This window comes from Uloborus diversus, chromosome 1 (assembly GCF_026930045.1).
Source record: "Uloborus diversus isolate 005 chromosome 1, Udiv.v.3.1, whole genome shotgun sequence".
NCBI classification, from domain to species: domain Eukaryota; kingdom Metazoa; phylum Arthropoda; class Arachnida; order Araneae; family Uloboridae; genus Uloborus; species Uloborus diversus.
Genome location: NC_072731.1, coordinates 64,957,775 through 64,984,646, shown reverse-complemented (window position 1 = coordinate 64,984,646; position 26,872 = coordinate 64,957,775). Strand labels below are relative to the sequence as shown.

The 26,872-nt window shown below is 33.1% G+C and overlaps 1 protein-coding gene across 2 annotated transcripts; it reads left to right on the top strand.

Annotated features, from left to right (window-relative positions):
* The first annotated feature begins 1,680 nt into the window (after positions 1 to 1,680).
* LOC129230081 (ketimine reductase mu-crystallin-like) lies at positions 1,681 to 26,167 on the top strand. Of its 2 annotated transcripts, none has more exons than XM_054864486.1 (8): positions 1,681 to 1,898; positions 3,556 to 3,706; positions 6,588 to 6,650; positions 13,417 to 13,518; positions 18,695 to 18,887; positions 21,026 to 21,147; positions 25,904 to 25,988; positions 26,070 to 26,167. In XM_054864486.1, exons 1-8 carry the CDS (start codon positions 1,753 to 1,755, stop codon positions 26,144 to 26,146), a joined length of 939 nt encoding a protein of 312 aa, XP_054720461.1. In that variant the 5' UTR covers positions 1,681 to 1,752; the 3' UTR covers positions 26,147 to 26,167. The 2 variants fall into 2 exon arrangements, with proteins under 2 accessions (XP_054720461.1, XP_054720452.1); XM_054864477.1 differs by having other exon boundaries at positions 1,681 to 1,928.
* Positions 26,168 to 26,872: the final 705 nt, after the last annotated feature.

Sequence of the window (26,872 nt, the reverse complement as noted above, 5' to 3'; positions counted from 1 at the left end):
CTGCGCCACTGTTGCCGTAGGATATAAAACATTTTTTATCATTTCAATTTTTTGTTATTTTTTGAAATAAACATTTTAGATTCTTCTTTTTTATTACTAAGCATTTATTGACTTACCTAAATAATATTCGTTGAATTTCTATTTTTTGCAGCTATTACTAAAGGGGCATTCCAAGGTATTTTTGACATTTATTTAACCCTTTAAGACCTGAACTATTTTCTTAAGAGCACATGCAAGCAACGGTTTTCTTGTCTCCTAAAGCCTGGAGAGGTACTAGTGCCGCCATTTTTCGAGAAAATGTATAATACACATTTTTGGCTAACCAGCACGATCGTCCGATTCCGGTGTTTGTTACATATAATGATCTAGGAAGCAAAAATCTGAATGATGTTCGACCCGCACGATCGTGCAATCTGGGGCTTAAAGGGGTAGAGTCCGTAACATGACCTTTTTTGCCATAACTTTTTAATTTACCGTTTGATTTGTAAATTATTTTAATTTGAGCTGGTGTGTTGATAGGAAAAGATCAAAATAAAATAATATGCTAATCAAACAGTAAATTAAAAAGTTATGGCAAAAAAGGTCACGTTACGGACTCTACATAAATGTGAAAAATACCGTGGAATGCCCCTAAAACAACTTCTTACTAAATTTGCCAAAAATATTTACAACTGTATTTGTATACTTGTCACAAAAAAAAAGTTTGGTTTCTAGGGCCGGGGGTCCCTTAGTGGTGTCTCCCTTCCCCAAACCACACCATGGGATCTGCACGGTCTATCTCAGTTCAAGATGTAACTGTCTATTGTTTCGCTTCAAAATAACACAACAAAGGGAAAATATCATTGATAATTAAAAAAAAAAAAGACTTGCATTTTGGCAAATTCAAAAACAAACTTTGGAATTGAATTTATCTATTGGTTTGTAAAATAAAGTTGAAATAGTTAAAATATACATTTAGAAAGTTATCACATACCTAATCTGTCAGAGCTGAAACAAAATATCATGCATCAAACAAGCCTGTTGCTGGTTGTCACTTTTGTATTTGTATAAATATAGAAATAATTCTCAGCTGCAAAGTATTGGTCAGGAAAACTGAAAAACTACTACAGAGGATTTGATTACAAATATGACACCAAACCTCCCTGTCGTAACTATCCAGTAGTAATGCTTCGATATTTGTTTTTCTTTAAATAGAATGATTGAAGTCATGTATGTGATCTAGTATTCGATGCTCCAAAAATTCAACAGAAAATTTTCGAAGTTTTACCATGAGTTCTACGTATTTTACAGAAAACACTGTCAGAATTAATGTCAACTTAATATTAAAAAATAATAGCTAGGAAATACCGATGCGAGAATTGCCATTTCTCAAATATTGGAACATAGAACTAGTGCATTCGTTCCTGGCGATAAGTGTCATTTCGTGTTGACAAGCTGTTCAAAACCTTTTTTTTTCCCTGGAAATCCATGGAAAACAACTTTGTTGTACTTTTATACATCTTAACTACACTCATCAGAACAAATTAACCACCGAAGAGAATGTTTTTTTCGCAGAAAGTAATGTAAACAAAAATCTTCTGCTAAATCATAGCACGTTTTCACACTCTTGCGGAGCGAAGCGAGATCACGTGACACCGAGATCATGTGACCTATGACGACACGTGAAACGAGTCCGTTGGCAGCGCGTCAGTCTCATAATCCAGTACAACAGATGATTCTGACCTTTTCTACATTTTGATCATTTCTATCGCAATGGCTACTGAAAGCGGATATCAACCAATTTATTTGAATAAAGAAAAAGTGTTAGAATGTTTGCAAGACGAATGGGGACATTTAATAGAAGAAACGAAAAGAGCTCTTAAGTCATACTCTGCTGGTAAAGTGGAGCAGCCGATTAGGTCAGCGATAACTGTTGATAAACACAAAGGGTAACGAATTCCGAGTATATAAAAGCTTATTTCTTTCCTTCTTAAGAGTATCTCAAGTTAAAGCTTTTTTTTTTTTTATCTACTTTGGAACTTTAAAAAAAAAAGAAAAAATCACGCATTGGTTTTATCTGATATAAGAAGCATCAAAACTTTATATTTTACTATTAATTAGTGTAATATTAAGCTTCATTGCTAATTTAAGGGAAAATGATTCTGGGTTCTTAAAAGATCTTTAATTCTATAAAAGTCACAAATTTTACTCAATGTAACAATAAGTTTTTATGAAATATTTTGTTATGAAGTTCAAGATGTATTAGCTCAGTGATACTGAAATGCAAAGCTAAGTTTCCTGCATTTATCTCTGCATTAATTCAAAGTATACTTCAAAAGTCCTTTGCTATTATTATCTTTTGGTTCTTAAAAGAGTTTTTAAGTCCTTGTTGAAATCATACCTCTCTGAATGTATTTGAATTACACTCTCATCTCAAGTAAAACTTAATCTTAATTCATAAAAAAATTATGAATGAAAGGAAGACTGTTCTAATTGAGACCAGATATCATATGCATTTGCATATTTAGCACATTATCAGTGGTCACTGAATATTTTTGCTAAATTTTTCTATAAGGTAGACAAAACACAACCTTGAATGCAGTGGCTCAGCCAGGGGGAGGTTTTGGAGTTAAAACCCCTTCTAAAACCCTTGGTTTTTTAATCAGTTCCAGATTTAGGGTAGGGCAGGCGGGGCTACTGCCCGGGGCCTCCACAACAAAGTGGCTCCCACAATAAAATTTTTACAAAATATCCTAACTTTCACAGGTCGAAAATATCGGATATTTTCGAAAATATGATGATCTTTTCAAACCCTGATTAGGGGCCTCTGCAATTTTCAAATCTGGCCCTGGTTTTAGTGCATTGCTAATCTTAATACAATAGTTTATATAAATATCAGCAGGAGCATGCACAGAAATTTTGGAGCCTGTCACAAATAACTTTAATGGGTGCCAACCAAATTGTTTACTCCGACGTCTCTACATATGTTTCCCCCCTCATTTAAAAAATCTCTGGGCCCTCTTCATGTTCAAGCCCGTGCTAACAGGTGTCCCTCCCCCCCCTCCTTCATATCAGGGCACATATGGCAAAACCTGATTCAAAATGTAATTTCTAACTGCGCTTCTACTTGAACGATTGTTGTTAGTTTTGTACAAGCTAAAAGTATTTAAAAGCTTAAAAATCATGGTTTGGCATTACTGAATCTATTCAGTTAATGGATGAAATCCTGACAAATGAACTCTGTATTGCTAGTGTTTTGTACTACACTGAAAAATCATTAATAACTGTCAACAGATTATCATAACCAATTATTTTTGTAAACAGACAGTTTACTCATGTTTTCTTTATGCAGGTGGAGCATAATATACCAACATATTCAGTTTATTATGTATTTATCTGTCTCTTAGACTGAATAATATATATTTTTTTAATCTCTGGAACCTAACTCCTGTTTTAACATTAATATTAGGTCTTTATTTATGTATTTTTGATTTATGCAGCATTTTTGTGGAATGTAAACTCTGCTTAAAATTAGTGTCTACTACTGTATTTTAATTGAAACACTAATTTTTCCAGAATATTGTTTGCTATGCCAGCATATGACTCTGAAAAAGATGCTTTAGCTACAAAAATTGTTACTGTATACCCAGAAAATAAGAAATTTAGCATTCCAGCAATTCAAGCTGTTATATTATTGTATGATTCTGAAAATGGCAATTTAAAAGCTGTAAGTACTTTAATTTTTAATTTCTCTTAACCCGTGTACTACTGCTATAGGCAGGTAAAGGACAGTAACTGCAAATTTTCCATTTTTTTACATTTTTGTCACTTTTGTATGTTATCTTTATTGTACAAGCTTCCTTATTTGGTTTCAGCTAAAAAATAAAGAGCAAAGAAAAAACTTCTAATTCCAACATTTCTCTATTGTTAGTGTTGAATCCAAAATGCGTTTCTTCAAATATCAGCCTTTGAATTTTAGGAGTGCAGGAAGAGCTTCTTTCTCACTCCACACACAGACTTAGATTAATGCTGTGTACCTTTAAGTGGTGGGAAAAATTCTAATTTCTGGTTGTATTTATTTCAAGCATTAGTGATGTTTTTAAACCAAATATACTTTTTGCTCTTCTGCATAGAATTTCTTAAAAAATAAATAAATGTTTTTATAAAAAAGTTCCTGCCTTCATACTGTAATGTTAATTTTTAATGATATTTGTAACCACTTCCGTGAAACTTTGAAAAGTTCCATTGGAGCTCTTTCTTCATATCTATCAATCTATATTATTCAATATTTTGGGAACTGATGTGATATACCCACCCTTGGCGACTTTTTCCTGTTGGCACCAAGAAAGCGTCGCCATGAAAACGATGTATGACGACATATGTCATACATCGTTCTTAGCGATGCTTTTTTAGCGCCAACAGGAAAAAATCAGATAAAAAAACATGGTCAAAGCACTTCAGAACACAATATATATGAAAATAACATAAAACCACAACAAAAAACACCACGAATATATGCTGTACCATATTTTGTGTTCACAGTAACCCTTCCAAGACTGGTAGTGTGAGGAATCAACAATATCAATAGTACATCACAGGCAGTAATAATAAGAGAAAATAAATAGAAATAGAACATTTCTAAATGATTTTTATTCAAATTTTAAGAACCATTCAGGTGCGAAACATTAAATATCCAGAAATGTTTCACGTAGGGCCTGTATTCCCCTATTCTGTTCCCTCCAATGCTACACCTATGGGTATAAAAATGAAAACAATTGTAAATGATATTCTTGATATGACTTTTGTTCTGGTTTTGCAACAGTTAAGGTGCCATCAGGGAGATCAGAGAAAAGTCAGGGAACTTTATTAATCAGGGAAAAGTCAGGGAAATATCAGGGAATTTTGAAAAAATAACAAAAAATCAGGGAAAATTGATTTTTGTAAAGAGAAAAAGATTTTTTTTTTTTACAAAATTAAGTACTCTAATTCCCTACGCATTTTCCGCCAATTATCTGTTCAAAAAAAAAAGTAGAATTAATGAGGTGCGATTATACACTGTCACATATTTGTGCATCTTTTTTCCTCAACGTCAAAGTATTGAATCTTACTTATTAACCACAGGATGAACTTCCAAAGATTGCTTTTGTGTCTGTTACGTTGTTTATTTTACCTAGCTTAAAGTTTCCTTTTACGCTTTCAATGCTACGTAAAATGAATAAGCATACAGCAAAGAGGAAGCCTTCATTAATGCCTTAGCTCCTTTGCCTTTATTCCATTGTCTCAAAGTAATTAGCGTACTGTAATCACGATTTCAAGAAGAAATCTTTGGTTTTTGAATTAATACTATAAAAGCTTAAAAGTTATTACTTCTTCGCGTTTTTAATTTAATTGCTAAAATTAAACTTTCAATAAAAAGAAAACTTTTTTTGCCGTTATACTATTTGTTGTCACCGCAGATTATAAAGGTTTTCTTTTCTTCGGACTTAAGTGATTCTTTAATTTTATAACCAAGTTGTAGTCTTCTTTTATATATTTTAAAATTAACTAATTGCTTTTTTTTTTCCTTTTTTTTTTCTTGCATTTCAAAGTAGTTTGTTACAAAAGCAATCTATGATTTTTTCTTGTTAAATACTGAAATCATTTGAAATAGAGTTAACTTTTGTACTTAAGTAAATATCTTTATTTTTTTATTGTTAATATGCTGTATTCATTCATTAAAACCTATGTTCTTGATTAGAGAAAAGCTCCCTATGAATGGATGTCAAATGGTTTAATCTGTTTTGCATAAATATGTCAATTAGCTATATAAGAATAACTACATTACTTCTATTCTTTCACTATTACTTGTTATTCTTGCAACAATTATTATACTGTTTGAAAACTTAGTTCAAAATAATTTCAAGTACTTTTTAGTTCTATCATAAATACACATGTTTTTAAGAGTAATTTTAATAGTTTCTTAAAATTCTTATTCTAACTGGTTTCTGGAAGTAAAGTAATTTTTTTTTTTAAATTTTCTATAATCTTTCCATTATATAAAAATTTAATATGCTGTTTTGTAGGTTATTCCCCCCCCCCCAAAAAAAAAAATTGTCTTTAAAAAAAAAACCATATTATTAAAGAAGTAGCATTTAAAAAAAAATATTTTTAGTTCAACAACTTTACACAACTTAAAACGTTTAAAATACTGCATTTTATACAAACACACAATGGATTTCAAGTAGAGCAAAGAAAGGAAACCATTATCATGGGTAACGTAAATCAGGGAAATTTGGTGAACGAAATCAGGGAAAAGTCGGAACTTTTTTTCAAAGTTCCTGTAAAGCCACCCTGTTTTTATATCAAAAGGAGAAAACAGAAGATGATAGAATATTGTACATACCTAGTGCATTATTTATTCTTGTTGATGTTAAAATACTTAATTTTGTATTTAAAATCAAACTGACATGATGAATAAGCAAATCACTAGGGCTTCCAAACTGTTAAGTCTGCAAGTAAATCCTATTATTATGAGCCCTAAAAAAGTTTATAATTTTTTAAAAGTTGCAAGTTAACAAAAGATATAATAATAAATGAAATAACAATAAACTGCTTTTATTTTTTTTAAGATTTTGGATGGAGAAGTAATAACGAAAATGAGAACAGCAGCTGCTTCAGTTGTTGCTACTATGGTATGTGTATCAATACAATTTGCTATAGATCCTTTTGAAACTTTATTCGTTATTATACAAGAGTTAATATTAAATTTAAACTTAATAAAAAAAAAAAAAAACCCCTGATCTCAAGGGCCACATCTCAGAAAAGATGCATCTTGCCAGTCAGAATACAAATACAAAAGTGACGACCAGCAACAGGCTCTGGGCCCAGCTAGGCTGGTCCTAGTCAATTTACAATCCTCAGTGAAGATCAATGGCCCTCTTAAAACTATCTACTCCCTTGCTCATTACCACCTCTTCCGGTAAGCTGTTCCAAGGTTCCACTACCCTGCTAAAATAATAATTTTTCCTAATATCCATGGTAGCCTGAGATTTAAATAGCTGAAAACACTGACCCCTTGTCCTGTTTTCAGTGCCAAACTTTTGCCCCGTAACATCTTTCATTTTAATAAATTTAAACAACTGAATCATGTCCCCTCAGTCTCTTCTTTGCTCAAGACTGTGTATTTTTAGCATTCTAAGCCTGGAATCATAGTCTAAATGAGAAAGTCCATTTATTAACCTTGTAGCCCGCCTTTGAACCCTTTCCAATACATTAATATCTTTCTTAAGATGATGAGAGCAAAACTGAACAGCATAACCCAAATGAGGTCTTACCAAACTTCTATATAAGGGCAGAAGAACTTCTTTAGATTTGTTTGAAATAGATCTATTGATAAACCGAAGCATCTTATTGGCTTTGTTACTAGCTATGCTGCACTGTTGACTAAACTTTAAATCTTGACTTATTAAGGCGCCCAAATCAGTAACTTTTTCTGCCTGACTAATGACTGAACCTTGCAAATAATAACTTGTACACTTATTTCCATGCCCTAAATGTAGCACTTGACATTTCCCAACATTAACAGCCATACCCCATTAATCAGCCCACTCCATAATATGATCTAGATCCTCTTGCAGCTGATTTGCTTGTTCTTCATTTTCTACAATCCATAAAATTTTGACGTCATCAGAAAACAATTCATGTTCTCAGAAATATTTTTATGAATATCGTTCATAAAAACAATGAACAAAACAGGCCCTAACACCGATCCCTGAGGAACCCTGCTTAAAACCTCACTCCATTTAGAATAATTTCCTCTTACAACTACCCTTTGTTTCCTTCCAGTCAGCCAGTTTTTTACTCAAATGAAAGTTTTCCCTCCTATTTCTATATCAGCTAATTTGCTAAGTAGAGCAACATGCGGTACCTTATCGAAATTTTTTTGAAAATCAATGTAAACAACATCTACAGGCTTCTTATTGTCTAAAGCCATGGTAACTTTGTCATAGAAATGTAATAAATTAGTTGCACAAGATTTTTACCTTTCCTAAAACTGTACTGAAAACTAGTCAATAGATTATTAGTCTCTAAAAAATTTACTATCTTAATTTTTATCAATATTTCAAAAATTTGAATGTAATAATGTAAAATGTAACTCTGCAATTTATTTGAATGTTACTCCACATTGCATAATTTGTGTATAGTTTTTTTCATAATTTTTCCTGTGCAATTTCTTTTTTTTTCTGTTTAAAATTTATTATAATGAAAAATTATAGTTCCATGATATTTTATAAATATGCAATTCTTATTTTGAATCTTCTTGTTTACTAGTTTAGTTACTATTTCTTAATAGAATATCATCGGTTCTAAAGAAATATTATTCGATTAAGCAGGAAAATACTCCTTGCCTTTCTAAATTGATAACATTTGTCTTAAAACATAATACAGTTCAGTCTCGAAAATCCGTTCGGGCTCATGTCACCTCGGATTATTGAAAACTCGGATTATCCGGAAAATTCTTCCAGATTGAAAATTGATGCTATTTGGACGACATAGAAGGGACACGTTTTACTTTCTTGTGCAAAGAAAAAGAAGTATTTCTTCATGCAAAATGTATTACTCAAATTTCAACCTAAATTTACGCTTTAATTGCATCGAAATGAATTACATTTTAGTTTCACCATATCAGTGTACAGTTGAGTCCCGACTTGCGCGAGGGATGCGTTCCAAGACTCCTCGCGTAAGTCGAAATTTCGCGTTGCGGAAAAATGTATGCATATAAATTTTTTAAAGTATACCAAATACTTTTAGACACTTATAAACACCCTTCAAACTACTCTAAAGCATTCCTTAACCATACACTACAGTTTCTTGCATAAATAACTAAATTTATACTGCATTTAAAAAATAAATAACTGTTATTCAACATGAAATACTTTAAGATGCACAAAATGAGTGACTAATGGGAACGAAAGACATAAAATAAAACATGGTATGCACAGCATGTAGTAAAATCAAAATGATGCACTATAATAGTACAGTAGATACAGTAACAATATTTAAGAGTTAAAAAAGAAAGATAAGGATTTATGCTCCAAGATCAGATCGTTATTCTTATGTTGCGGGAATTTTGACTGTCAGTGATGTTTAAAGGTATGTAATAACATTCACGAAATCAATATTTAGTATCCAATAATGAAACTGAAACTTCCTTCCAAAAAATTTCGTGTTGTAGTCGAAAAATTTGCGTTAGCCAGGCTGAGGAGTCAGTCACCTTTCTCACCATTAGTCACCTTTTGAAAATTTGGTTACTTTTAGTCACCTTTTGCAACTTTTGTCACCTTTCTCACCTTTCTTGAAATGCGTCTTAGGATTTTTTTAAAATAATTAAATCTTTGTTAAGTATCTGAATAATAGCTTTAACAGTGAAATTAATTAAAAAATAGCCTTAAATATGCCCCCTCCCCCCTACCTTTCTTGTTGTTTAAGAAAAATAGCTATGCTACCGGGAAATCAGGGAATTTTTTTTATCGCTTGCAATTGCACCGTATGAGCAGAACCAGTCTTTCTATCCCTTCTACAGATGGACTTGCTTCTTATTTTCAGGAATGTATGTTAAAGGAAGCATGTTTATCCCATTATACTTTGAGCTTTGATGAAAATACCAATGTCAAAAACAAAAAAGAACTGCAACGAACAATAAAATATTGGTCTGAAAGCCAATGTTGCATCACAAGAAGGCATCTCAAAACTTTCTTCTTGGGCAAGGCAGTTGGTGAAATTTCGATTGAGAAGCTATGTGAAGCACTTACCGAGAGTAATTATCCATGAATTTTTGTCTCATGCTTTCCTTTGGATGGTCCTTATGTTAATAAAAAGGTTTTTAGGTTGTTTGACACTATTATCCTTGAGACACGAGAAAAAAGCCTAATAAATATTGGTACTTGCAGTATTCATACAATGCATAATGCGTATGTCAAAGCATTGCAATATTTAGGTGAAGAAGCATCTGAACTTCTTCTTAGTACTTATAGCTATTTTGATGGTTGGCCTTCCCGTTAGGAGGACTTCGAAGAAGTGCAAGCTCAACTAAATACACCTTATCGCAAGTTCCTGAAACACACAACTACCCATTGGCTTACCCTTGGACCTGCAGCAAACAGACTACTGGAACAGTGGGATGCTCTTCAGTATTATTTTTTTAAACATTTGCCTTAAAAAAAAAATTTCAGCTATGCAATGAGGTCATATAAAGCTGTTGCAAATGTTTTAAAAAGACCTATAAAAGCTGAGCTGCATTTTATCTTTGCATCTGCTGATTTGTTTATGCAGTTCACAAAACGCTTTCAATGCCAAGCACCTATGATACATAAATTGTACCAAGAAAGAGGAACCATTGTTCAGACTTTTATGGCTCGGGTTATAAAAGCCTCTGTCATAAATTAAGTTGATTTTTTAAACGTAGACACGGATGAACTGTTTGCAGTTGGTAACAGACTACGTCTTGAAGATCTCGTTGTTAGTGGATAGGTGACAGATGAACTGTCAAAACTGAAAGAAAATGAAAAGGTTATGTTTTTAAGAGCTGTTAAAAAGCATTGTGTGACTGCATGCAAGTATGTAATAGAAAAAAGTTGCATATCAAACGGGTTACTGAAAAGTTTAAAATTTTTGGATCCGAAAGAGAGAAGTAAATCTAGAAGCTGTAAGGATTTGATAAAGGTTGCCAAAATCATGCCTTTTAATGTTCCACTCGATAAGTTGCAAGATGAATGGAAACTTTTGCAGCTGGAAAAAGATGATAAAGCATCCGAAAACAAAACCATTGATATCTACTGGCAGCAGCACATTTCAAAAAAGGACTCAACTTCCAATGATCTAATGTTTCTAAGGTGATAAAAACTTCACTTGCATTATCACATGGTAACAATGACATTGAAAGACTATTTTCTATTTCAAAGCACCTTTTTGGTGAAAAGACAGCAAGGACTGAAAGATTTTTATACAGCATACTTATAGTTAAAGACGCTGTAAAAAAGAATATCCTCATTTGCTTTCTTTACCCATTGGTCCAGAAATAATTAAATGTGCACAACAAGCACACGTAAATTGCACAACATACATGGATGAATGTGAAAGGAAAAAGGATTTGGAATTGAAATAGAAGCAAAAAGAAGAGCAAAAAAGAAAGGAATGTGAAGAATAAACTAAGACAATGTTTTAAATTAAAACATATATTGAAAGTGAAACTGTAGAAATCTTTACAAAAAGCATATAGGGCTATTTTGGTAAAAGTCAGTAACAAGGGATAATCCTTTTCTGTTTTTTGAGTTCTTAACAAATTGCTTTTGGTCACCTTTTAGTTACTTTTTGTCACCTTTTAGTCACCTTTGTTTTCAAATTTGTCCCCTTTCTCACTTTTTTCAAAGGCCATCAGCAGTCCTTGGCCTGGCGTTAGCTCTAAAATTCGTTACACGTGAAAAATTCACGTTATAGCCATTTCGCATAAGTCAAATCGCGTTGTAGCGGGAGTCAACTGTATATTTATGTGCGCAGTTTTAAGCAACCAAAACATGCATTTTGACTGTACCTGGTACCATTTCGATGAGTTTTCTGCATCTATTAGAGTACAAGATGTATCTTGCATAACACAAAAACAGTTAGTTGTGAAAGGTTTAAATTTCCTTTTTGAAACTCATGTGGCATCCAGTTGGGCACCTACTTTTTAAATGCAATCAGATACTCAAAAAGGGATGTAACGTATCAGGTTATTATCTCCAAGGCATCTTTGAATGCATATCTTGTTGTAATACCTATCTTTTAGTCAAATATTTTGTCTCTTTCGGAGTTGTTGAAACAAACTTCTCAATGTCTTTTCCTTATTCCCTGTTGGAAGTTAATTAATTTTACAGAAGCAAAATTTCTATTTTCAGGTTTTAATTAAAATAGTTTTTGAGCGATTAAAAAATTAAATTTCAAAAATGAATGGAGCACCTCGGATTTACCGGAATCTCGAACTTTCGAGACTCGGATTTTTGAGACTCTGCTGTAATTATAAATCAATAGCTTTATAAAGGAAATATTTAATGTTATTGTTAAAAAGTTTTTGAAATAAGCTAAATAGACAATGAAATAGTTGAATAATTAATCCATACGTATGTACATGCAAGAACGTATAAAAATAATAAAAATTAACGTACAATTTGAGTTATGAAATCTTTGTTGTGGCACATTTTTTTCAGCACATTATTTTTAAAAAAAATTCCATAAAAGTGAATTGCTTGCTCAAGGTCTTTTAGGAACACTTTTCTGACTTCCTTTTAGCCTCCGGAATTATTTACATTCAATATTTATCAATTTATTATCGTCTAAAATGTGTATATTTCTTCGTGTTATTAAATTTAAATATCGACTGCACTACCATATTTTCCTGCGTATAATCCGTGGATTATCCGCTAAAAAAAGGCAAAGTCTATAAGGTGCCGATTATACGCAGCTGCGGATTATCTGTGATTTTTTCCCCCTTAACACCAACGCATTGAACCTCAATATTTTTACAGTAGGATTCACCGATCCAGACCATACGCCGACTGAATGTTGTTTATTTTACGAAGCATTATTGTTCTCACTCACTGCCTGCCTGTATGTTGGTTATTTTACGTTGCTTGAATGTCCCTCTTGGCGATTCAGGTCATGTAAAAAAAGCAAGATTACAGTGAAATAGGTAGCCGTCTGCACAAGATTTGACCGTTTGCTCCTTTGTCTTGACTCTTTGTTTTTCAAGTAATTAGCATGCTATAATCAAGATTTCAAGAAGAATTCATATTTTAGGTTATATTTCAGATTAATTTTGATTATGCCTTCAAAGTAGTTACTTTTTCACGTTTTCAGTTTAGTTGCTCAAATGGTATGTTAAATTCAAACTTTATTTTTTTATAACTTATTATCCGTGGATTATACGCAGTCGCAGATTATACGAAGCTTTTTCTTCAGGCCAATTTTAGGATCGGCGGATTAAAGGCTGCCTGCGGATAATACACAGGAAAATATGGTATCTATTCTTTTAGTAATGGCAAAGGCAAAATAAATTTTATAGGATATGGGGATTTCTTTTTAGAGAATATGAATGATATTTTTTCTCGGCCGTTGTTGGCAAAAAATATTACTTTATATTTTTGCGTCAATCATAGTTCTTACTTAATTTATTTCTAAATTTTTCTCTGCAAAAATATTTACAAAAGATGATCAATATTATTTGATTATCTGGGGGAAATTTTTCGATTAAGCAAGGATCTTTAACATTGCGTCTATGGGAAAATATTCGGTTCCGGGAGGTTTTATTCATATAAGCGGGGTATTTGTTTATCTGTTACCCGATTAAGTGGGGCTGACAGTACCTATGATTGTTTTAGTTACTCACTAATCCTGAATTGTAATTCTTGATGCTATTAATTTTAGTATTTAGCCCCCAAATCGCCAAGATACCTAGCAATACTTGGAGCTGGAGCTCAAGCACGTAGCCACTTTCAAGCTCTTTCTCATGTTTACAGTTTCAAAAAGGTAATTTCTCTTCAAATGTTGAAATTTATGCAATTAGTACATTTCACTGAATTTGTATCTTTTTTTTCTTGGTGTTACAACAAACTTTCTGGAAGCAATCAAATGTAAAACGTTCGTGGGATACTACTGTCCAACCACAGATTACATGGAATTTTCAAACGTCCAGATAAGGCGAATCTATGTGAATAAGGGGGGAAAGTAAAAATTTGATTCACGTATTCTACTCATTTGAATGAGACTCTGCTTCTGCAAAAACTGACATCGGTAAAAAATATTAAATTCATCCATTTCCGGCTGTAAAACAGATGTTTGTCTTTCCATACAATCCGTGGTCAGTCAGTACCAACTCAATGGCACGACAGCCCGTGAGCAGGGCCGGCCGCCCCTATGTGCAAGGTCGTGCGACCCACAACGGCGCCAGAGTCAAAAAGGCACCAGGCTCTACCAATCTAAAATGCTCTAAATGAGAGGGAGAAAATGAAATTGAACTTTTCATTTTTCTATAAAAGTACCGGTGAAATTATACTGCTCATTAAAACAAGCAATCCTTCTTACCGTCTATCTATAAGGAAAAATGATTGCCTTGTTGTGTCTGAATGTGCTATTCAAAAGAGATATCTTTTACGCTGAAAACACATGATGCTAATTAACTAGCATTTATCTTCAAATGTGGAGCCATGAATGTTATTTCAATCTGTCTATAATTCCACAAGGTTGAGCATATGAAGCAGCACAAGAAATTAGCTATTCCCCATTTTGGTTCTTGCTGTGAATATGTTCTATTATAATTTGTGCAATATGTATTTTTGTGATTTTTAACTATTGTTCATGGTAATTCCACTGCATCATGTTATACATTAAAAAATACAGTAAACAGATTTGCATATTATTTACTTGTGCGTAATATGCATATATTGGAGACAATAATTTAGATTAACTTTTTAGTTCCGAAAAGTAACGACTTGACCATAATTACTCAATTCACCACCCCCTTTCTCTTCACCTATTTGTGTGTTAAATATAAAAAAAGGGCTTTGGACAGTGTGTTTGTTTTAGATAGTAAATTAAATGCCTTTTTAACAACTAGTACTTTAGAATTATTCGTTTTACCAGCAAGTTTCAGTTTCAGATTTTATAGTGGAATATCCTCTACAATATTATCCTTCAATTTAGAAATATAATTAGTACCCTTCTGTTCCGTGATGCAACCGGGAGGGGGGGGGGGTCCACAGGGCACCCCTCAGGTTGCATCGCCCTGTACTCCCTCTCCTTCAGAATGCTGAGTTGAATGTTTCTCAATAATATTTATTATTGAGGGGAGAGGGACGCGTCTTCAGAAAACAAAGTGATTTTGATAAGAAAAAAATAATGATGTTGGGGTAAAACTTTAATTTTTTTAGAAAGAAATCTTGGAGTTAAAAATTCTCAATAGTTTCAGCTAACTGGTCAGCTACTCCCCCTCCCTCCTATTTCTTTTTTTTTCTAGTTTGCCGGAAAATGAGAAAGTTTTCAAAATGGTACTTGGCCGAATCCCCCCCCCCCCACGCCAAAAGCATTATAGAGCATCTCAGATTTCGTTTCCAAATCTTCAATTTCGCAAAATTTTGCGAAAGCTCCCGACAAAATCGCATGAAACTTTGTTCGAAAATCACTTAAGATTGCGCTTTTAGAGCTTTAATTTCCAAATATTACCGGCCCTAATGTTACCAAATATGGCCTTACAATCACATTTTTAAGACTTCAATTTTAGAAAATATTCGGACAAGGGCCTTGGAACCTCCTTCCTTAAATATCATCAAAAGTTAGGTTTTTGAAACATGACTTACCAAAAAATTTGAGTTAGAATAGTCTCTGAATTACTTCTCCTAATATCATGGAATTCTGCTTAGGTTTTTAGGACTTTTATTTAAAAAAGAATTTTCAGGGGGGAGCTCCAGAATTCCCTTCTTGTAAAAATCTTCAAAGTTGTCTGCAATCGCGTTTTTGGAAGTTCAAATTTGAATAATTACAGGGGAGAAAAGGAATTGATTTCCATCTATTTTTCAACAAGCAACGATAAAATTAAAAATTTTAAAAACCTCCGACTGAGTTGCAACTGTCGAATCAAGAGGGAAAATTGAAAATAATTTTAAAAGACTTATATTATTAAAAGTCAATGTCAAGTATTTTATTTGCTATTAAATAGAAACTGGCAACAGATAAAAGTCTGGGGTGCTAGGCAGATGTTCAGGTTAGGTGGTCAGCTGAATGTGGATCCCCCATGGTTTACATAAAATATGTCACCAGCTCAGTCATTCCATCCGAGGACTGCAGTTTTATGCTTTTTAGCACTCATCAGTCTGGAATAGGAAGTAACTGAACAGGAGGCAGAAAACCTCTTAAAGGAGCCAAGAGAACCAAACAAACTGGTAGCTAAGGTAGAATTACCACACCAGACAAGTGACTGCAGCAATGGTGCGGTTCAACTCAAAAATTGAAGGCAAGGCATGTATTTTGCAGTAAGTTACCTCCCAAATAACCTTACAAAATACCTTGCTTTGCTTTCAATCTTTGAGTTGAACTGCACCATTGCTGTGGTTACTTGTATGGGTGTGCTAATTAGCTACCAGTTTCTTTGGCTCTCTTGGCTCCTTTAAGAGGATTTCCCGCTCAGTTACTTCCTATTCCGGACTGATGACTGCTAAACGCACGAAACTGCAGTCCTCGGATGGAATGACTGAGCTGGCAGTGTATTTTATGTATTTCTGCCTTAGCCCTGGGTGGTAACTTCCTGCAAAATACCTCAGGGTTTTCCCAAGCATGCTTGGTACTCATTTTATTGACCCACTGAAGGGATGAATGGTTGTGTCGACCATGTCTGACCCAGGAATAGAACCTGGACCTATGGCGGGGAAGCGCGAAGCACTTCCACTCAGCCACCGGATTCCTGGGATACTGTTGAATACAAATTTTTTCTAAATTTTGGAATTAATTACAGTCAGACTCCGATTTAACGAATTCATAGGGACTGAAACCTTTATATGTTAAATCGGGGTTATTCGTAAAATCCCGGATTGTCCTATTTTGTCCACCCCGAAAAAAAAAAGTCCCAGAAAAAATGTCATTTTGTCCATTTTGTCCACTTCATCAGTAAACTGAAAGTTTTGAGTTAAAAATTTGAAGTTTGAAAATAATAATTAATTATGTACATTTTTCCTATTCAAGCAATATTTTAATATAAAAATAGCATACATAAATGTGTGTATATAAACAATTGATTTTAAAGTGTTTTAAAGGAAAAATAAAAAAAGTAAGATCAGTTGAAGTTTCTGTAAGTGTGTTAATAAATCAAATGAGTATTAAAATAAATTATAATGCATGTAATAGCATTTATAAAACAAGCACATCAGCTGTAAATTTTAAGATGTTTATCTGTGATATGGAGGTTTATTGCCCATGATAAGTGCATTTATAAATTTAAAAAGTAGGAATGAAATTTTTTTAAAGGTTTGCGTTTCAAAACATTAAAAATCATATTTGAAAAAAAAAAAAAAAAAAAAGAAAACTACTTGATATTAATAAAAGAAATGTTGGCATGAAGTGAAATCTGTTCTTGCAATACTTATACAAATGTGATGATCAGCAACAGGCTCTGATTAGGCTGTTCCTAGTCAATTTATCAGTCCCCAATGAAGATTAATGGCCCTTTTAAAGCTATCTACCCTCTTGCCTATTATAGCCTCTTCCAATACACTGTTCTGTGCACCCACACATCTACTAAAATAGTAATTTTTCTTAATTTGTATGACATTAACATATGCATAAAATATGCTGAATACATAAATATTTTACTATGGGGTGACATCAATAAAAACTCAAAAAATATAAGTTATAAAATATTTTTAGTGTATAAATCTTTGTTTTGTATGTATGTCTTTAAGCATTTCATTTGACTTTCCCTTTGAGTTTATTTTCTACTATTGTATATAATATTCTAATCATGCCCAATAGCTTATTCACATTGTTAAATTTTATTACTTTTAAGTAAATTATGATCTAAAATTAGCTACACCAATGTGTAATTAATTTTTTTTTTGGATTTATGAAATTCTAAAGCTAATGATTCTATTTTAATTAAATGATTAATTCATAATAGAAAATGTATTAGAATAATATACTAATATTATTACACCATAACAATAAATTTATGTATGTATAATCAGTTTCATTTTCATTTCCTCCATTTTGTCCAATTTCTTTTGGTGTCCCGGACTTTTTACAAAAAAGTGGACAAAATAGCAACCCTGGTAAAATCAGGGTGTGAAAAAAATATTAAAAAAAAAAACTGAGTAATTGATGTTTGACAATTGCCTTGATACTTGAATCGAAATAGTTCTCTTTCAACTTGATGGAGAGAAGAAAATACTGTGTCATTTGCAGCCTGCTGCATGAGATATGTTTTTAGTTTCCAGGCCATGTAAAGCATTTGAAAAAGTAAGTTTTAATGGGAGTTTCATCATCGCTTTCTGCAACAAAATCAATATTCTTTGGTTGCCCTCTCGCCCATCAAAAATTTCGGATTTTTGCCAAAGAAAAGTCATTACTGGAAGAGAAAAGTCTTTTTTTTCTATTTCGGACAATATGGATATAAGATTTGGAAAACAATCCAATATTTTCTAACTCAAATTAACAAAAATTTTTTTTTCGGCTTTTAAAATAATTCGTTAAGTCAAGGTTTATTGTTCAGTCAAGAGGGGTTTTTGTCTTCATTTTAGTCGGGGATAGAGAAAAATTCGTTAAATAGAGGTTGGTTAAATCAGAGTTCGACTGTATTATCTACTTAGAACATAAATTTTCTTTCTATCGAGCTTTTAGAACAGGGTTCTTCTCTTTTCCACCTGCCATAGATAGATGTGCTGACACCAGATGTTATGCTTTGTTCTGGGCTCTGAAAATATTAGCCCCCTTGAACTTTGTACGCAGGTCCTCCTTCATGTAGCGCATCATCATGTCCATTAAAACAAGAAATAAATAAGAATAAAAAGTGCACTGTTTAATAAGACATGTTAAAGAATTAAGTAGAAATATTCGTTTGTGGTATAGTGTCTCTTACCTCTGATACACAAGTATATGTTTATTTCACTTATTATTCAACTTCTTAATTTACGATAATGAATTCTAACTGTTTATTGTTCAGATTTTTATTTGGAATTTGAATTCCGAGAGTGGGATGCAGCTGGTAGGTGAAATAATTAAAGAAGGATTTAGCTGTGAGCTATGCAGCAGTGTTGAAGACGCTGTAAAGGAAGCTGATATAATTGTTACTGTAACAATGGCCACAAAACCTATTTTGCGGAAGGAATGGATCAAGGAGGGAGCTCATATTAATGGTATGATTTGTTCATACCAACTTATTTATTTAAAAAAAAATCATTAATTAGGATGTTAAAAGTCTAAATTGAAGAGAAAGCTTAAAAGGTATAGAGTTCCAAAGCAATCATAAAATTATTGATTAATAATACTTGTCGAACATTATTCTCTTGAGCTGATTGCAGTTGAGTGGCTTCTAGCACTGATTTAAGTCAGTGACCTTAAAGAACGGGACAGGGTGAGTGAGCATAGCTGATCACACACTAATAAATCATATAAGGAAGATAGAACCAAATCACTGTTCTACACAAATTGAGAGGGAATTGCCATTGATCTGTCTAAACCTAAAAGGTCTATGGTGGCGATGGACCAAATAGATAGCTTCAATAGACTCTATAAATCTTCATTAGAATTAACTCCCAGACAACAGACCCCATTGCAATCTTACCAAAAAAAAAAAAAAAAAAGCCATAAAAATCCTCATCAGAGTAAGGGGAACAATCCCTAAATAGTCCCATTGGAATGAGAACAGTAGTCCTAAAACTCATTAGAAAAAAAAACATTTCTTAAAATTATGTATTAGAATAAGGACATCAGTTTGAAAAGGGTTACAGTTTTCAAGTAAAGTCAACAGTCCTTCTGAAAATATCTATCTGGATAAGGAAAACAGTTCCAAAGACCAATTAAGGATGAGAAATAAATTCAGAATGGAACAATAGGCTTAATAAAAAGTCTCTTTTGAAAGAGTTCAATTTTCGCAAATGTTTCCATTAGAATAACATCAGTTCCTTTAATATTAACATCAGCATCAACCATTCCGAAATTACATTAATGGCAAATCTAAAAGTCCGGATTACATTAAATGCAACAGTAAAAGTCTCCATTAATGCAACTAAAATCTTAGCTTATAATTTCTACAGGCAGTGTAAATAAAAAAAAAAAAAAAAAGAAGATAAATAGCAAAAAAAAAAAAAAAAAAAAATCAAATGAGGAAATTTTTAAATTCCTCCATTACAGGAAAAGACTCAAAGCGTCAAAGCTAAAGCAAAACTTTTATTTGTTCACTATCGAGCAAACAGTGGTAACAGATTGGCTATTTCTTTTCAATGATTTTTTTCATGCTCATTATATTAGCTCGTGTAAAGGAGAAAATTTCCAGTTTAGAATTGATTTTCCCATACATTAAAGTCCCCATTAAAAACATAAAGATGTTTTCTTATAACATTTTTCTTGGTTAAATTATACATTTTAGTTTCCGAAATTAAGGAAGAAAATCCTCTCAGAGGGTATTTTTCATGAAATTTCCAATGAAACAAAATTGAGACTATACTATCATTTGTGAAATACACAGCCAGCTCAGTCATTTCCAGCCGAGGACTGCAGTTTCGTGCTTATTAGCACTCATCAGCCCAGCATAGGAAAGTGACTGAGCTGGAGATGGAAAACCTCAAAGGAAACCAATTTTCCATCTCCAGCTCAGTCAGGAAGTAACTTTCCTATGCCGGGCTGTTGAGTGCTAATAAGAACGAAACTGCAGTCCTCTGCTAGAAATGCTGAGCTGGCGGTGTATTTCACGTATTTTTGCTTTAGCCTTGGCTAATGGGCAGTAATTTACTGAAAATACTATCATTATTTCGGGTATAAGTAGTTATTTCACACCAGTTATGGACTCTAAAATCAAAAGTTGAACGCTTTACTACTTTTTTAGCATTTGAAAACCTTCCTACAACCCTTCCCGAGTGGATGCAGAAGCTCACTACAAAATTTGGCCAAAATACAACGTAAAATGTGGATTTATATGCTGCTGTGGGTAGGTAAAGGGAAGTAACTGCAAATTTTTCATTCTTTTGCATTTTTGTCACCTATTGTATGTTTAATTTATTGTACAATCTTGCTTATTTGGTTTCCGTAAAGAAAAAACCTCTAATTCCAAAACTGCTGTTTACCTGCACACAGCAGTATAGGGAACATATGTATGCACATATTGTTGTCTCAGAGCAACAATAGGATGGACATCTTAATGCTGTTTTCAGGCTTAGTTGTCTTACTCTTGCTCTGAGGCGACAATTTTATTATTCCCTATTTTATTTATAGATGAGGGTTTTGAAATTCAAATAAGCAATTTCTATTTTCACTAATTTAATCTAAATATTCTCAGCTGTAGGAGCCCCAGTTCCTGAATGGCAGGAACTTGAAAAAGATTTGATGTTATCATCTGTTGTATATGTTGATAGCAAAGAGGGTGCTTTGACAGAATCTGGTGATATTATTCAATCAGGTGTGAGTATTTTCTCTATTTTGTATAATTCTTAATAAAAGTTATGAAAGAATTAGGCTCTTGCTTAAATGCTCTTTTCATATATTTTTATTCTTCAAGTAGTTATGTGTGGGATTTTTCTACTTTTATTCAGATGACTTATTTCACACGTTTGATTAACAGCATACTTAAGAGTGAAATGCAACCCCAAGGTTCCACAGTAAAATAGTTACCTAAGATGGGTACACAGAAAAGGAGGATCCAGTTCCTGGTTTTGAAGGGGGTTATTTTCAAAATATGGACCCTATAAATCAGAAGAAAAAGCATAAGTGTCATATTCAGGCATAGGAAATAGGAGAACTAAGGCTCTTCTCTAGTAATTTCTTGAAGTCCCCAAAACAGTTTCAAGCTGTCTTAGGCCACATGAAAGTGGAGGCAGGGGCATGCACTGGGTGGGGGGTGGGGACATTTGTTGGCCCATTCCCAAGATTTTGAAAACGAGGAATGAAATGTAAGCAGGGACATAGAAATAAATAATACAGAGAGGGGGGAGGGCGTAAATGTCATTTGTGATGGGCACCAGAATTTCTGCGCACGCCCTGGGTGGCTGGTTTGATTTGGTTTTTGCACAAGAGCCTTAGTAGGCTATACTGAACCGTCCGCGGGGTGGAAGACAGTGGTGCACACAAGGGGAGGGTCCAGGGGGTCCGGACCTCTTCCATGGCCGTTGATTTTTTTAATTGAATATTATCCTGTTTATGTAGCACCTAAAATATTTCCAAGAAAAGTAATAATAATTACAGATTTAATAACTGAAAAATTGTAATTTATTTTATCTCTATCTCCCCAACAAATTCGAACTGTATGTAAAAATAAATTCTTAAGTGATGATTTTGTTTCGCTCTTTTTATTTTTAACTATCAGAAAAGTAAATACATTCATTCTTGTGCTTTTTGGTACTTTAATTACTGCTGTGTTGTTGTGAGATTGTATTAAGTATTCTAGAACTATTTCTTCGAAAATTTTGGTGTCTGCTATAGTTAATACGTAATTAACACTTATCAATAAAGTAATGCTACTACAGAGTTTGTGATTAAATTTCAATATTTGATTTATATTGTTGCTTGATATTGTCAAAACCAGTGGCGGCCCTAGATTTTGCATGGCCCTGGGCGAAGACTTTTTGTGGTGCCCCCCAATTAAAAATATTAATTATTTTATTGACTATAGGGTTGCCCATCGCAAGAGTAATGTCACCCCCCCCCTCTTCCCTACAAGCGAGACCCCTCAAAAAAGTGAGAAAATATCCCAAGGATAATTGCCTTTAAAGATTTCAATGCCTCAATGTCAATTAGGCTTTCATCCTGGTGTACATCCCTGTTAATTTATAAATAAAAAGAATAAATATTGATAGTTTAATCCTAACTATACCTGATAAAAATTAACTAAACATTTTTTTTTTCTCTATATAATCCCCACATGTATACATTTTGTCATTGACCTTAGAGGGAGGGGAGTTTCAGGAGAGTGATTCAAGGACCATCTTAAATGCGATGTAGAATATCCTTAGTTTGAGTGGGTTCAGGGGTTTCTCCCCCCAGGAAAATTTTTGAAAAATAGATACAAAATGCTGTGTTTTGAGACATTATAAGGCATAATTCAAACTATAAAATATCAGGGAAAAAAATTGGCAAAGGAAAAAAAAAAAAACTTTTTATAAGTTTCACACTCTTTTTGCAAATGAAGAAAATAAAATGATTTAATTTTGATCACCTCCTCAAGCCAAAAAAAAAAAAATCCCTAGTAAAAAAAATGCAACAAACTCATAAAAGAAACTGTGGAGATTTTGAAGATAGGTAATGAGAGAGTAACATCCCTGTCATTCAAATCATTTATAGTTTACACTAGATAAGGAATTAAGGGTACTACATAAACAGGAAGTAGATTCAAAGACTTATTTAATTTTTTTTAAGGACTGTAGAACAATTAAACATATTTAAAGCATTTCATTTGCACTTTCCAGTCTCAAACTTGATTGTATCATTTTACCGAATTTTTTAAAACTTGTAAGAAACTGCTGTTTTAAGTTTTTTTTTTTTCAAATACTGTAGATTTTTCCTTACAACAATATTTTTTCGAACACAAGTAGTGTGAAAACAGAAAAAGAATAGAGGCAGAACAATATTTCTTTCTTGTGCTAAACGGATTAACAGTATGCAGTAGAAGTAAGAAAAAAAAAAAAAAAAAAACAATATCAAAAGAACTTTCAAAAATCCAAAATACTGGATTTGGGATCAAATAATTAACAAGATATGAAACATGTGAATCACAAAAAAATATCTCAAGCTATATGTTACAGAAACATGAGAACCATGATTTATACATTTCTGATGCAAGGAGCTGAATTTGGCACAGTTTGATCTTCTCCCCTTCCCCTCATGTTTGTTAGAAATTTTAAAATTCAAGGTTTGTAACTACATTTTCCAAATGTTCAAGGTTTTCAAGTACTTGAAAATGAGAAGTTTTTTTTTTTTTTCAGCCTTTTTTTTTTTTTTTTGGGAAAGAATCCTGTATTTTTTCAGGAGTTGGAGGCCCCCAACAAAGCTGGGTCTCTAAGCTATAACTTGTTTAGCTTATAGCTAAGTCCAGGCCTGCTAACAATAATACGTTAATTTAGAGACAACTGGTGCAGAAGGGTAGAACGTCAGGAGGAAGAATGGGACAGCTGCATTAAAAAGCCGAAGTAAAATGAGAAAAATTAATCTCCAGCTAGTTCAGTAGTGGAAGCAGCTTCAGACTCTCGTTTGACTCTACTCTGCATCTGCAACTTCTACTGGACAAGATAGAAATAATTTTCCACGCTTTATTTTGGCGTATAAATGCAGCTGTCCCACTTCTCCCACAGTCTAATTCTTTCCGACTCACCCCTGATTTATTGTAATTATTAATACGTAAGTAAATAAACTTTTGAGGGGGAAAAAAACAGAAAATAATAAAAAGTAACCACAAAATTAACTTAAAAACAGCATATAAAATGTTACTATAACTCAATAAGAAAAACGTGACCACCTAAAAATCTCCCAGATGCGGTCACATTTTTCGCAGACTGTTGCCCATCCTCCGGAGCAGAGGTTGAGAATCCCTGTTTTAGAAGAGATCTAACTCAAATTTCAAGGCAAAAACAAAAATATTCCCCCGAAAACATTATCTGGAAATAATCTTCAGGGCCAGCGAGAGGCCGTCTCAGCTTATGGCCAGAAACTTTGTGCCTGACCCTTGGGGTGCGCAGGTGCACATTGAAGCAGTGTTAGTGCATGAATTAAGGGGGCCTGTCGGCTCTCGACAGACCCAGTTCATCCTTGTTTCGCTTTTAAAATGGGGCTACACTTTCAACTAGATGAAACTTGTTCTAAAAAGACATTAAAAAAAAGTTTTTAAATACAAGTTAGTCTGGGGTCCTCTAACTGCGGGGCCCTGGTCAAAACTGTTTTTTTAAAGAATGGACAAGGCTTTAAACAAGGCCTATACTTTCTCCTAGAAAGTATAGGGAAGTACAAGCATTGCTACATCTCTCCACACATACTCAGAGAGTTATTGCAAGTATAATAGGTGTTTTTAGGTCAATAGTTGGATATATCAAAATTAAAATTGCCCAAAACATGCCACTGGAAGCAAATTACTTCCTTCAAAAATTGCAAGAGTGTAGTCCGTCTCATGAATGAATAGGGCATTGAAGTTTCCATCAGGACTGTCCGGAGGCAATTGGTCGAAGGGTAAAAAAAAAAAAACAGCCCCGTACCAAGGCTGAGAAAAAACTTATACAGTGGGCAAAACAACCAAAAAAAAAAATGACTGTTCAGGACTGGAAGCGCGTAAGTACTATTTGTAAGTAGTGCTATTGACAAATAATGTTATTATTTTGATTAGTTTAATATTTTATAGGCATGCTTCTCCGACGACTCCTTTTTTAGCTTTTTGATCGAAAAAAGTGCCTTTGACTAATGCCTCCCAGGTAATGTGCGACTCCAACTGGGGGAGCTATTTCATCAAGAATGTTTTTTAAAATGTTAAATAGCCTTAAAAGCACATATTCCTGATTATACAGCCGGTTAAAGAGCAGTGATGCGTTTTCTGTCATATTTTTCAATTCGATCTGCTTTGAGTGACTCATTTTTTTGGTCAATTTTAAGCTTTTGATGCGTGCAACTACTGAATTAGAAACACCTGTTAAATGTGCAATAGCTTTTTAGAAATGTAAGGAGGGGAGTAGTAATATTTTTATTTCCTTACATTTTCTCGGGGACATGTCTGTCTGAAGCCTTGCCCATTCTTAAAAAAAGCTTTGACAATACCAAAAAATAATAAAAAACAAATACTGAAAATTAATCGCAAAAAGTAGCAACATTGCTTTATTAATAATTGTTACTTACTTATTAACTATAGCAAACACCAAAACTTTCAAAGAAATAATTCTAGAATACTTTATATAACCTCATGACAAAAGCATTTTCTCACTAGATTAAAACTGGAATAACCTCAAATATTTGTAAACTGATGCAGTCTGGTACTGTTTCCACTTCTGGAAAACAATAGTAATGATACCAGCCCCTATGCAGAGTTATAAAAAACATGGGTTGGGGTTTGTTTCTTAAAAAAAAAATGAGTGTAAACATGAAAATATGAGTAGTATCCATAATAATTTGATCACTCGCTGTAAATTTTAAAGATTTTTCTTTTGCCATAGTCAAACTTTAACCAATTCTCTTCATCTATTTTTAGGCCTCTATTTATGCTGAGATTGGAGAAGTAATTCTAGGTATAAAAGAAGCATATCCAAATAAAACAACAATTTTTAAATCATTAGGTAACCTATTTTTTTTTTTTTTTTTAGTGTTTAAAATGTTTTAGAAATTGATAATTTATTAAAATTATACATTTGTTTCAGGTATGGCAGTTGAAGATGTTGTAACTGCAGAAATTGTGTATGAAAAACACTCAAAAAATATCAGAGAAACCAAATAAATTATTTTTTTAGGTCTGGAACTGATATTTACTTTATTTTCTTATTATTTTGCTCACATTAAACAAAGTCTTCTGAAAATAATGTTACAAGTTGATAGACAAGCATTAAAAACTAGAAAGTTGTCCGTCAAGGTATGATGGATGAAAATTGCTTCCTCTTCCACATTTGAACAAAGCAATTGCCTGTTCTGTAATGTTTTGATATTTTAACCCCAACCTCCAGTAGGTAGCATTCATTATTGACCATTTTTTAGTTTCTTCATTCCCCTGAAATAAGTCTTACCAGTAAAACAGTTAAGTTACTGGATCGAGTTCAGCCTTGTCACAATAAAGCCTTTCCCTGCATGTTAAACATTACCAAAACATATCAAATTATCATAATATGGTGCGAGTTTCATTGTTGAAACACGTGGGTTCCTGGATCATTTATATGAGGATTCCCGTAAGTCTTGATTCTATATCTGTTTTTCCAAAAATTAATGAAATTAGAATATCAATAGCAATTTTTTAATAAATATGGGGTGTGGGGCAAAGTTTTCAAAACAGTCCCAAAGATGCAGCTTTAAGTATTATGTTTGCTTAAAAAAGGGTCATAACCTCTTCTCTGGATTCATGGTGAGCCCACCCTTCAACTGATAGCTTAAAATTGCATATTTCAAGCCACAATGTCAAAAACTTCTAGAGAAGGCTTTCAAACACCCTTTCTCAAATATCACCTAACACTGT

What these genes read in the sequence shown, in the direction of transcription:
- LOC129230081 (XM_054864477.1), top strand. Translation starts at nt 1,753, where the DNA reads ATGGCTACTGAAAGCGGATATCAACCAATTTATTTGAATAAAGAAAAA. An exon ending in AAAATGGCAATTTAAAAGCT is followed by an intron (nt 3,707 to 6,587) that starts GTAAGTACTTTA and finishes ATTTTTTTTAAG; the next exon opens with ATTTTGGATGGAGAAGTAAT. An exon ending in GGAGGGAGCTCATATTAATG is followed by an intron (nt 18,888 to 21,025) that starts GTATGATTTGTT and finishes AAATATTCTCAG; the next exon opens with CTGTAGGAGCCCCAGTTCCT.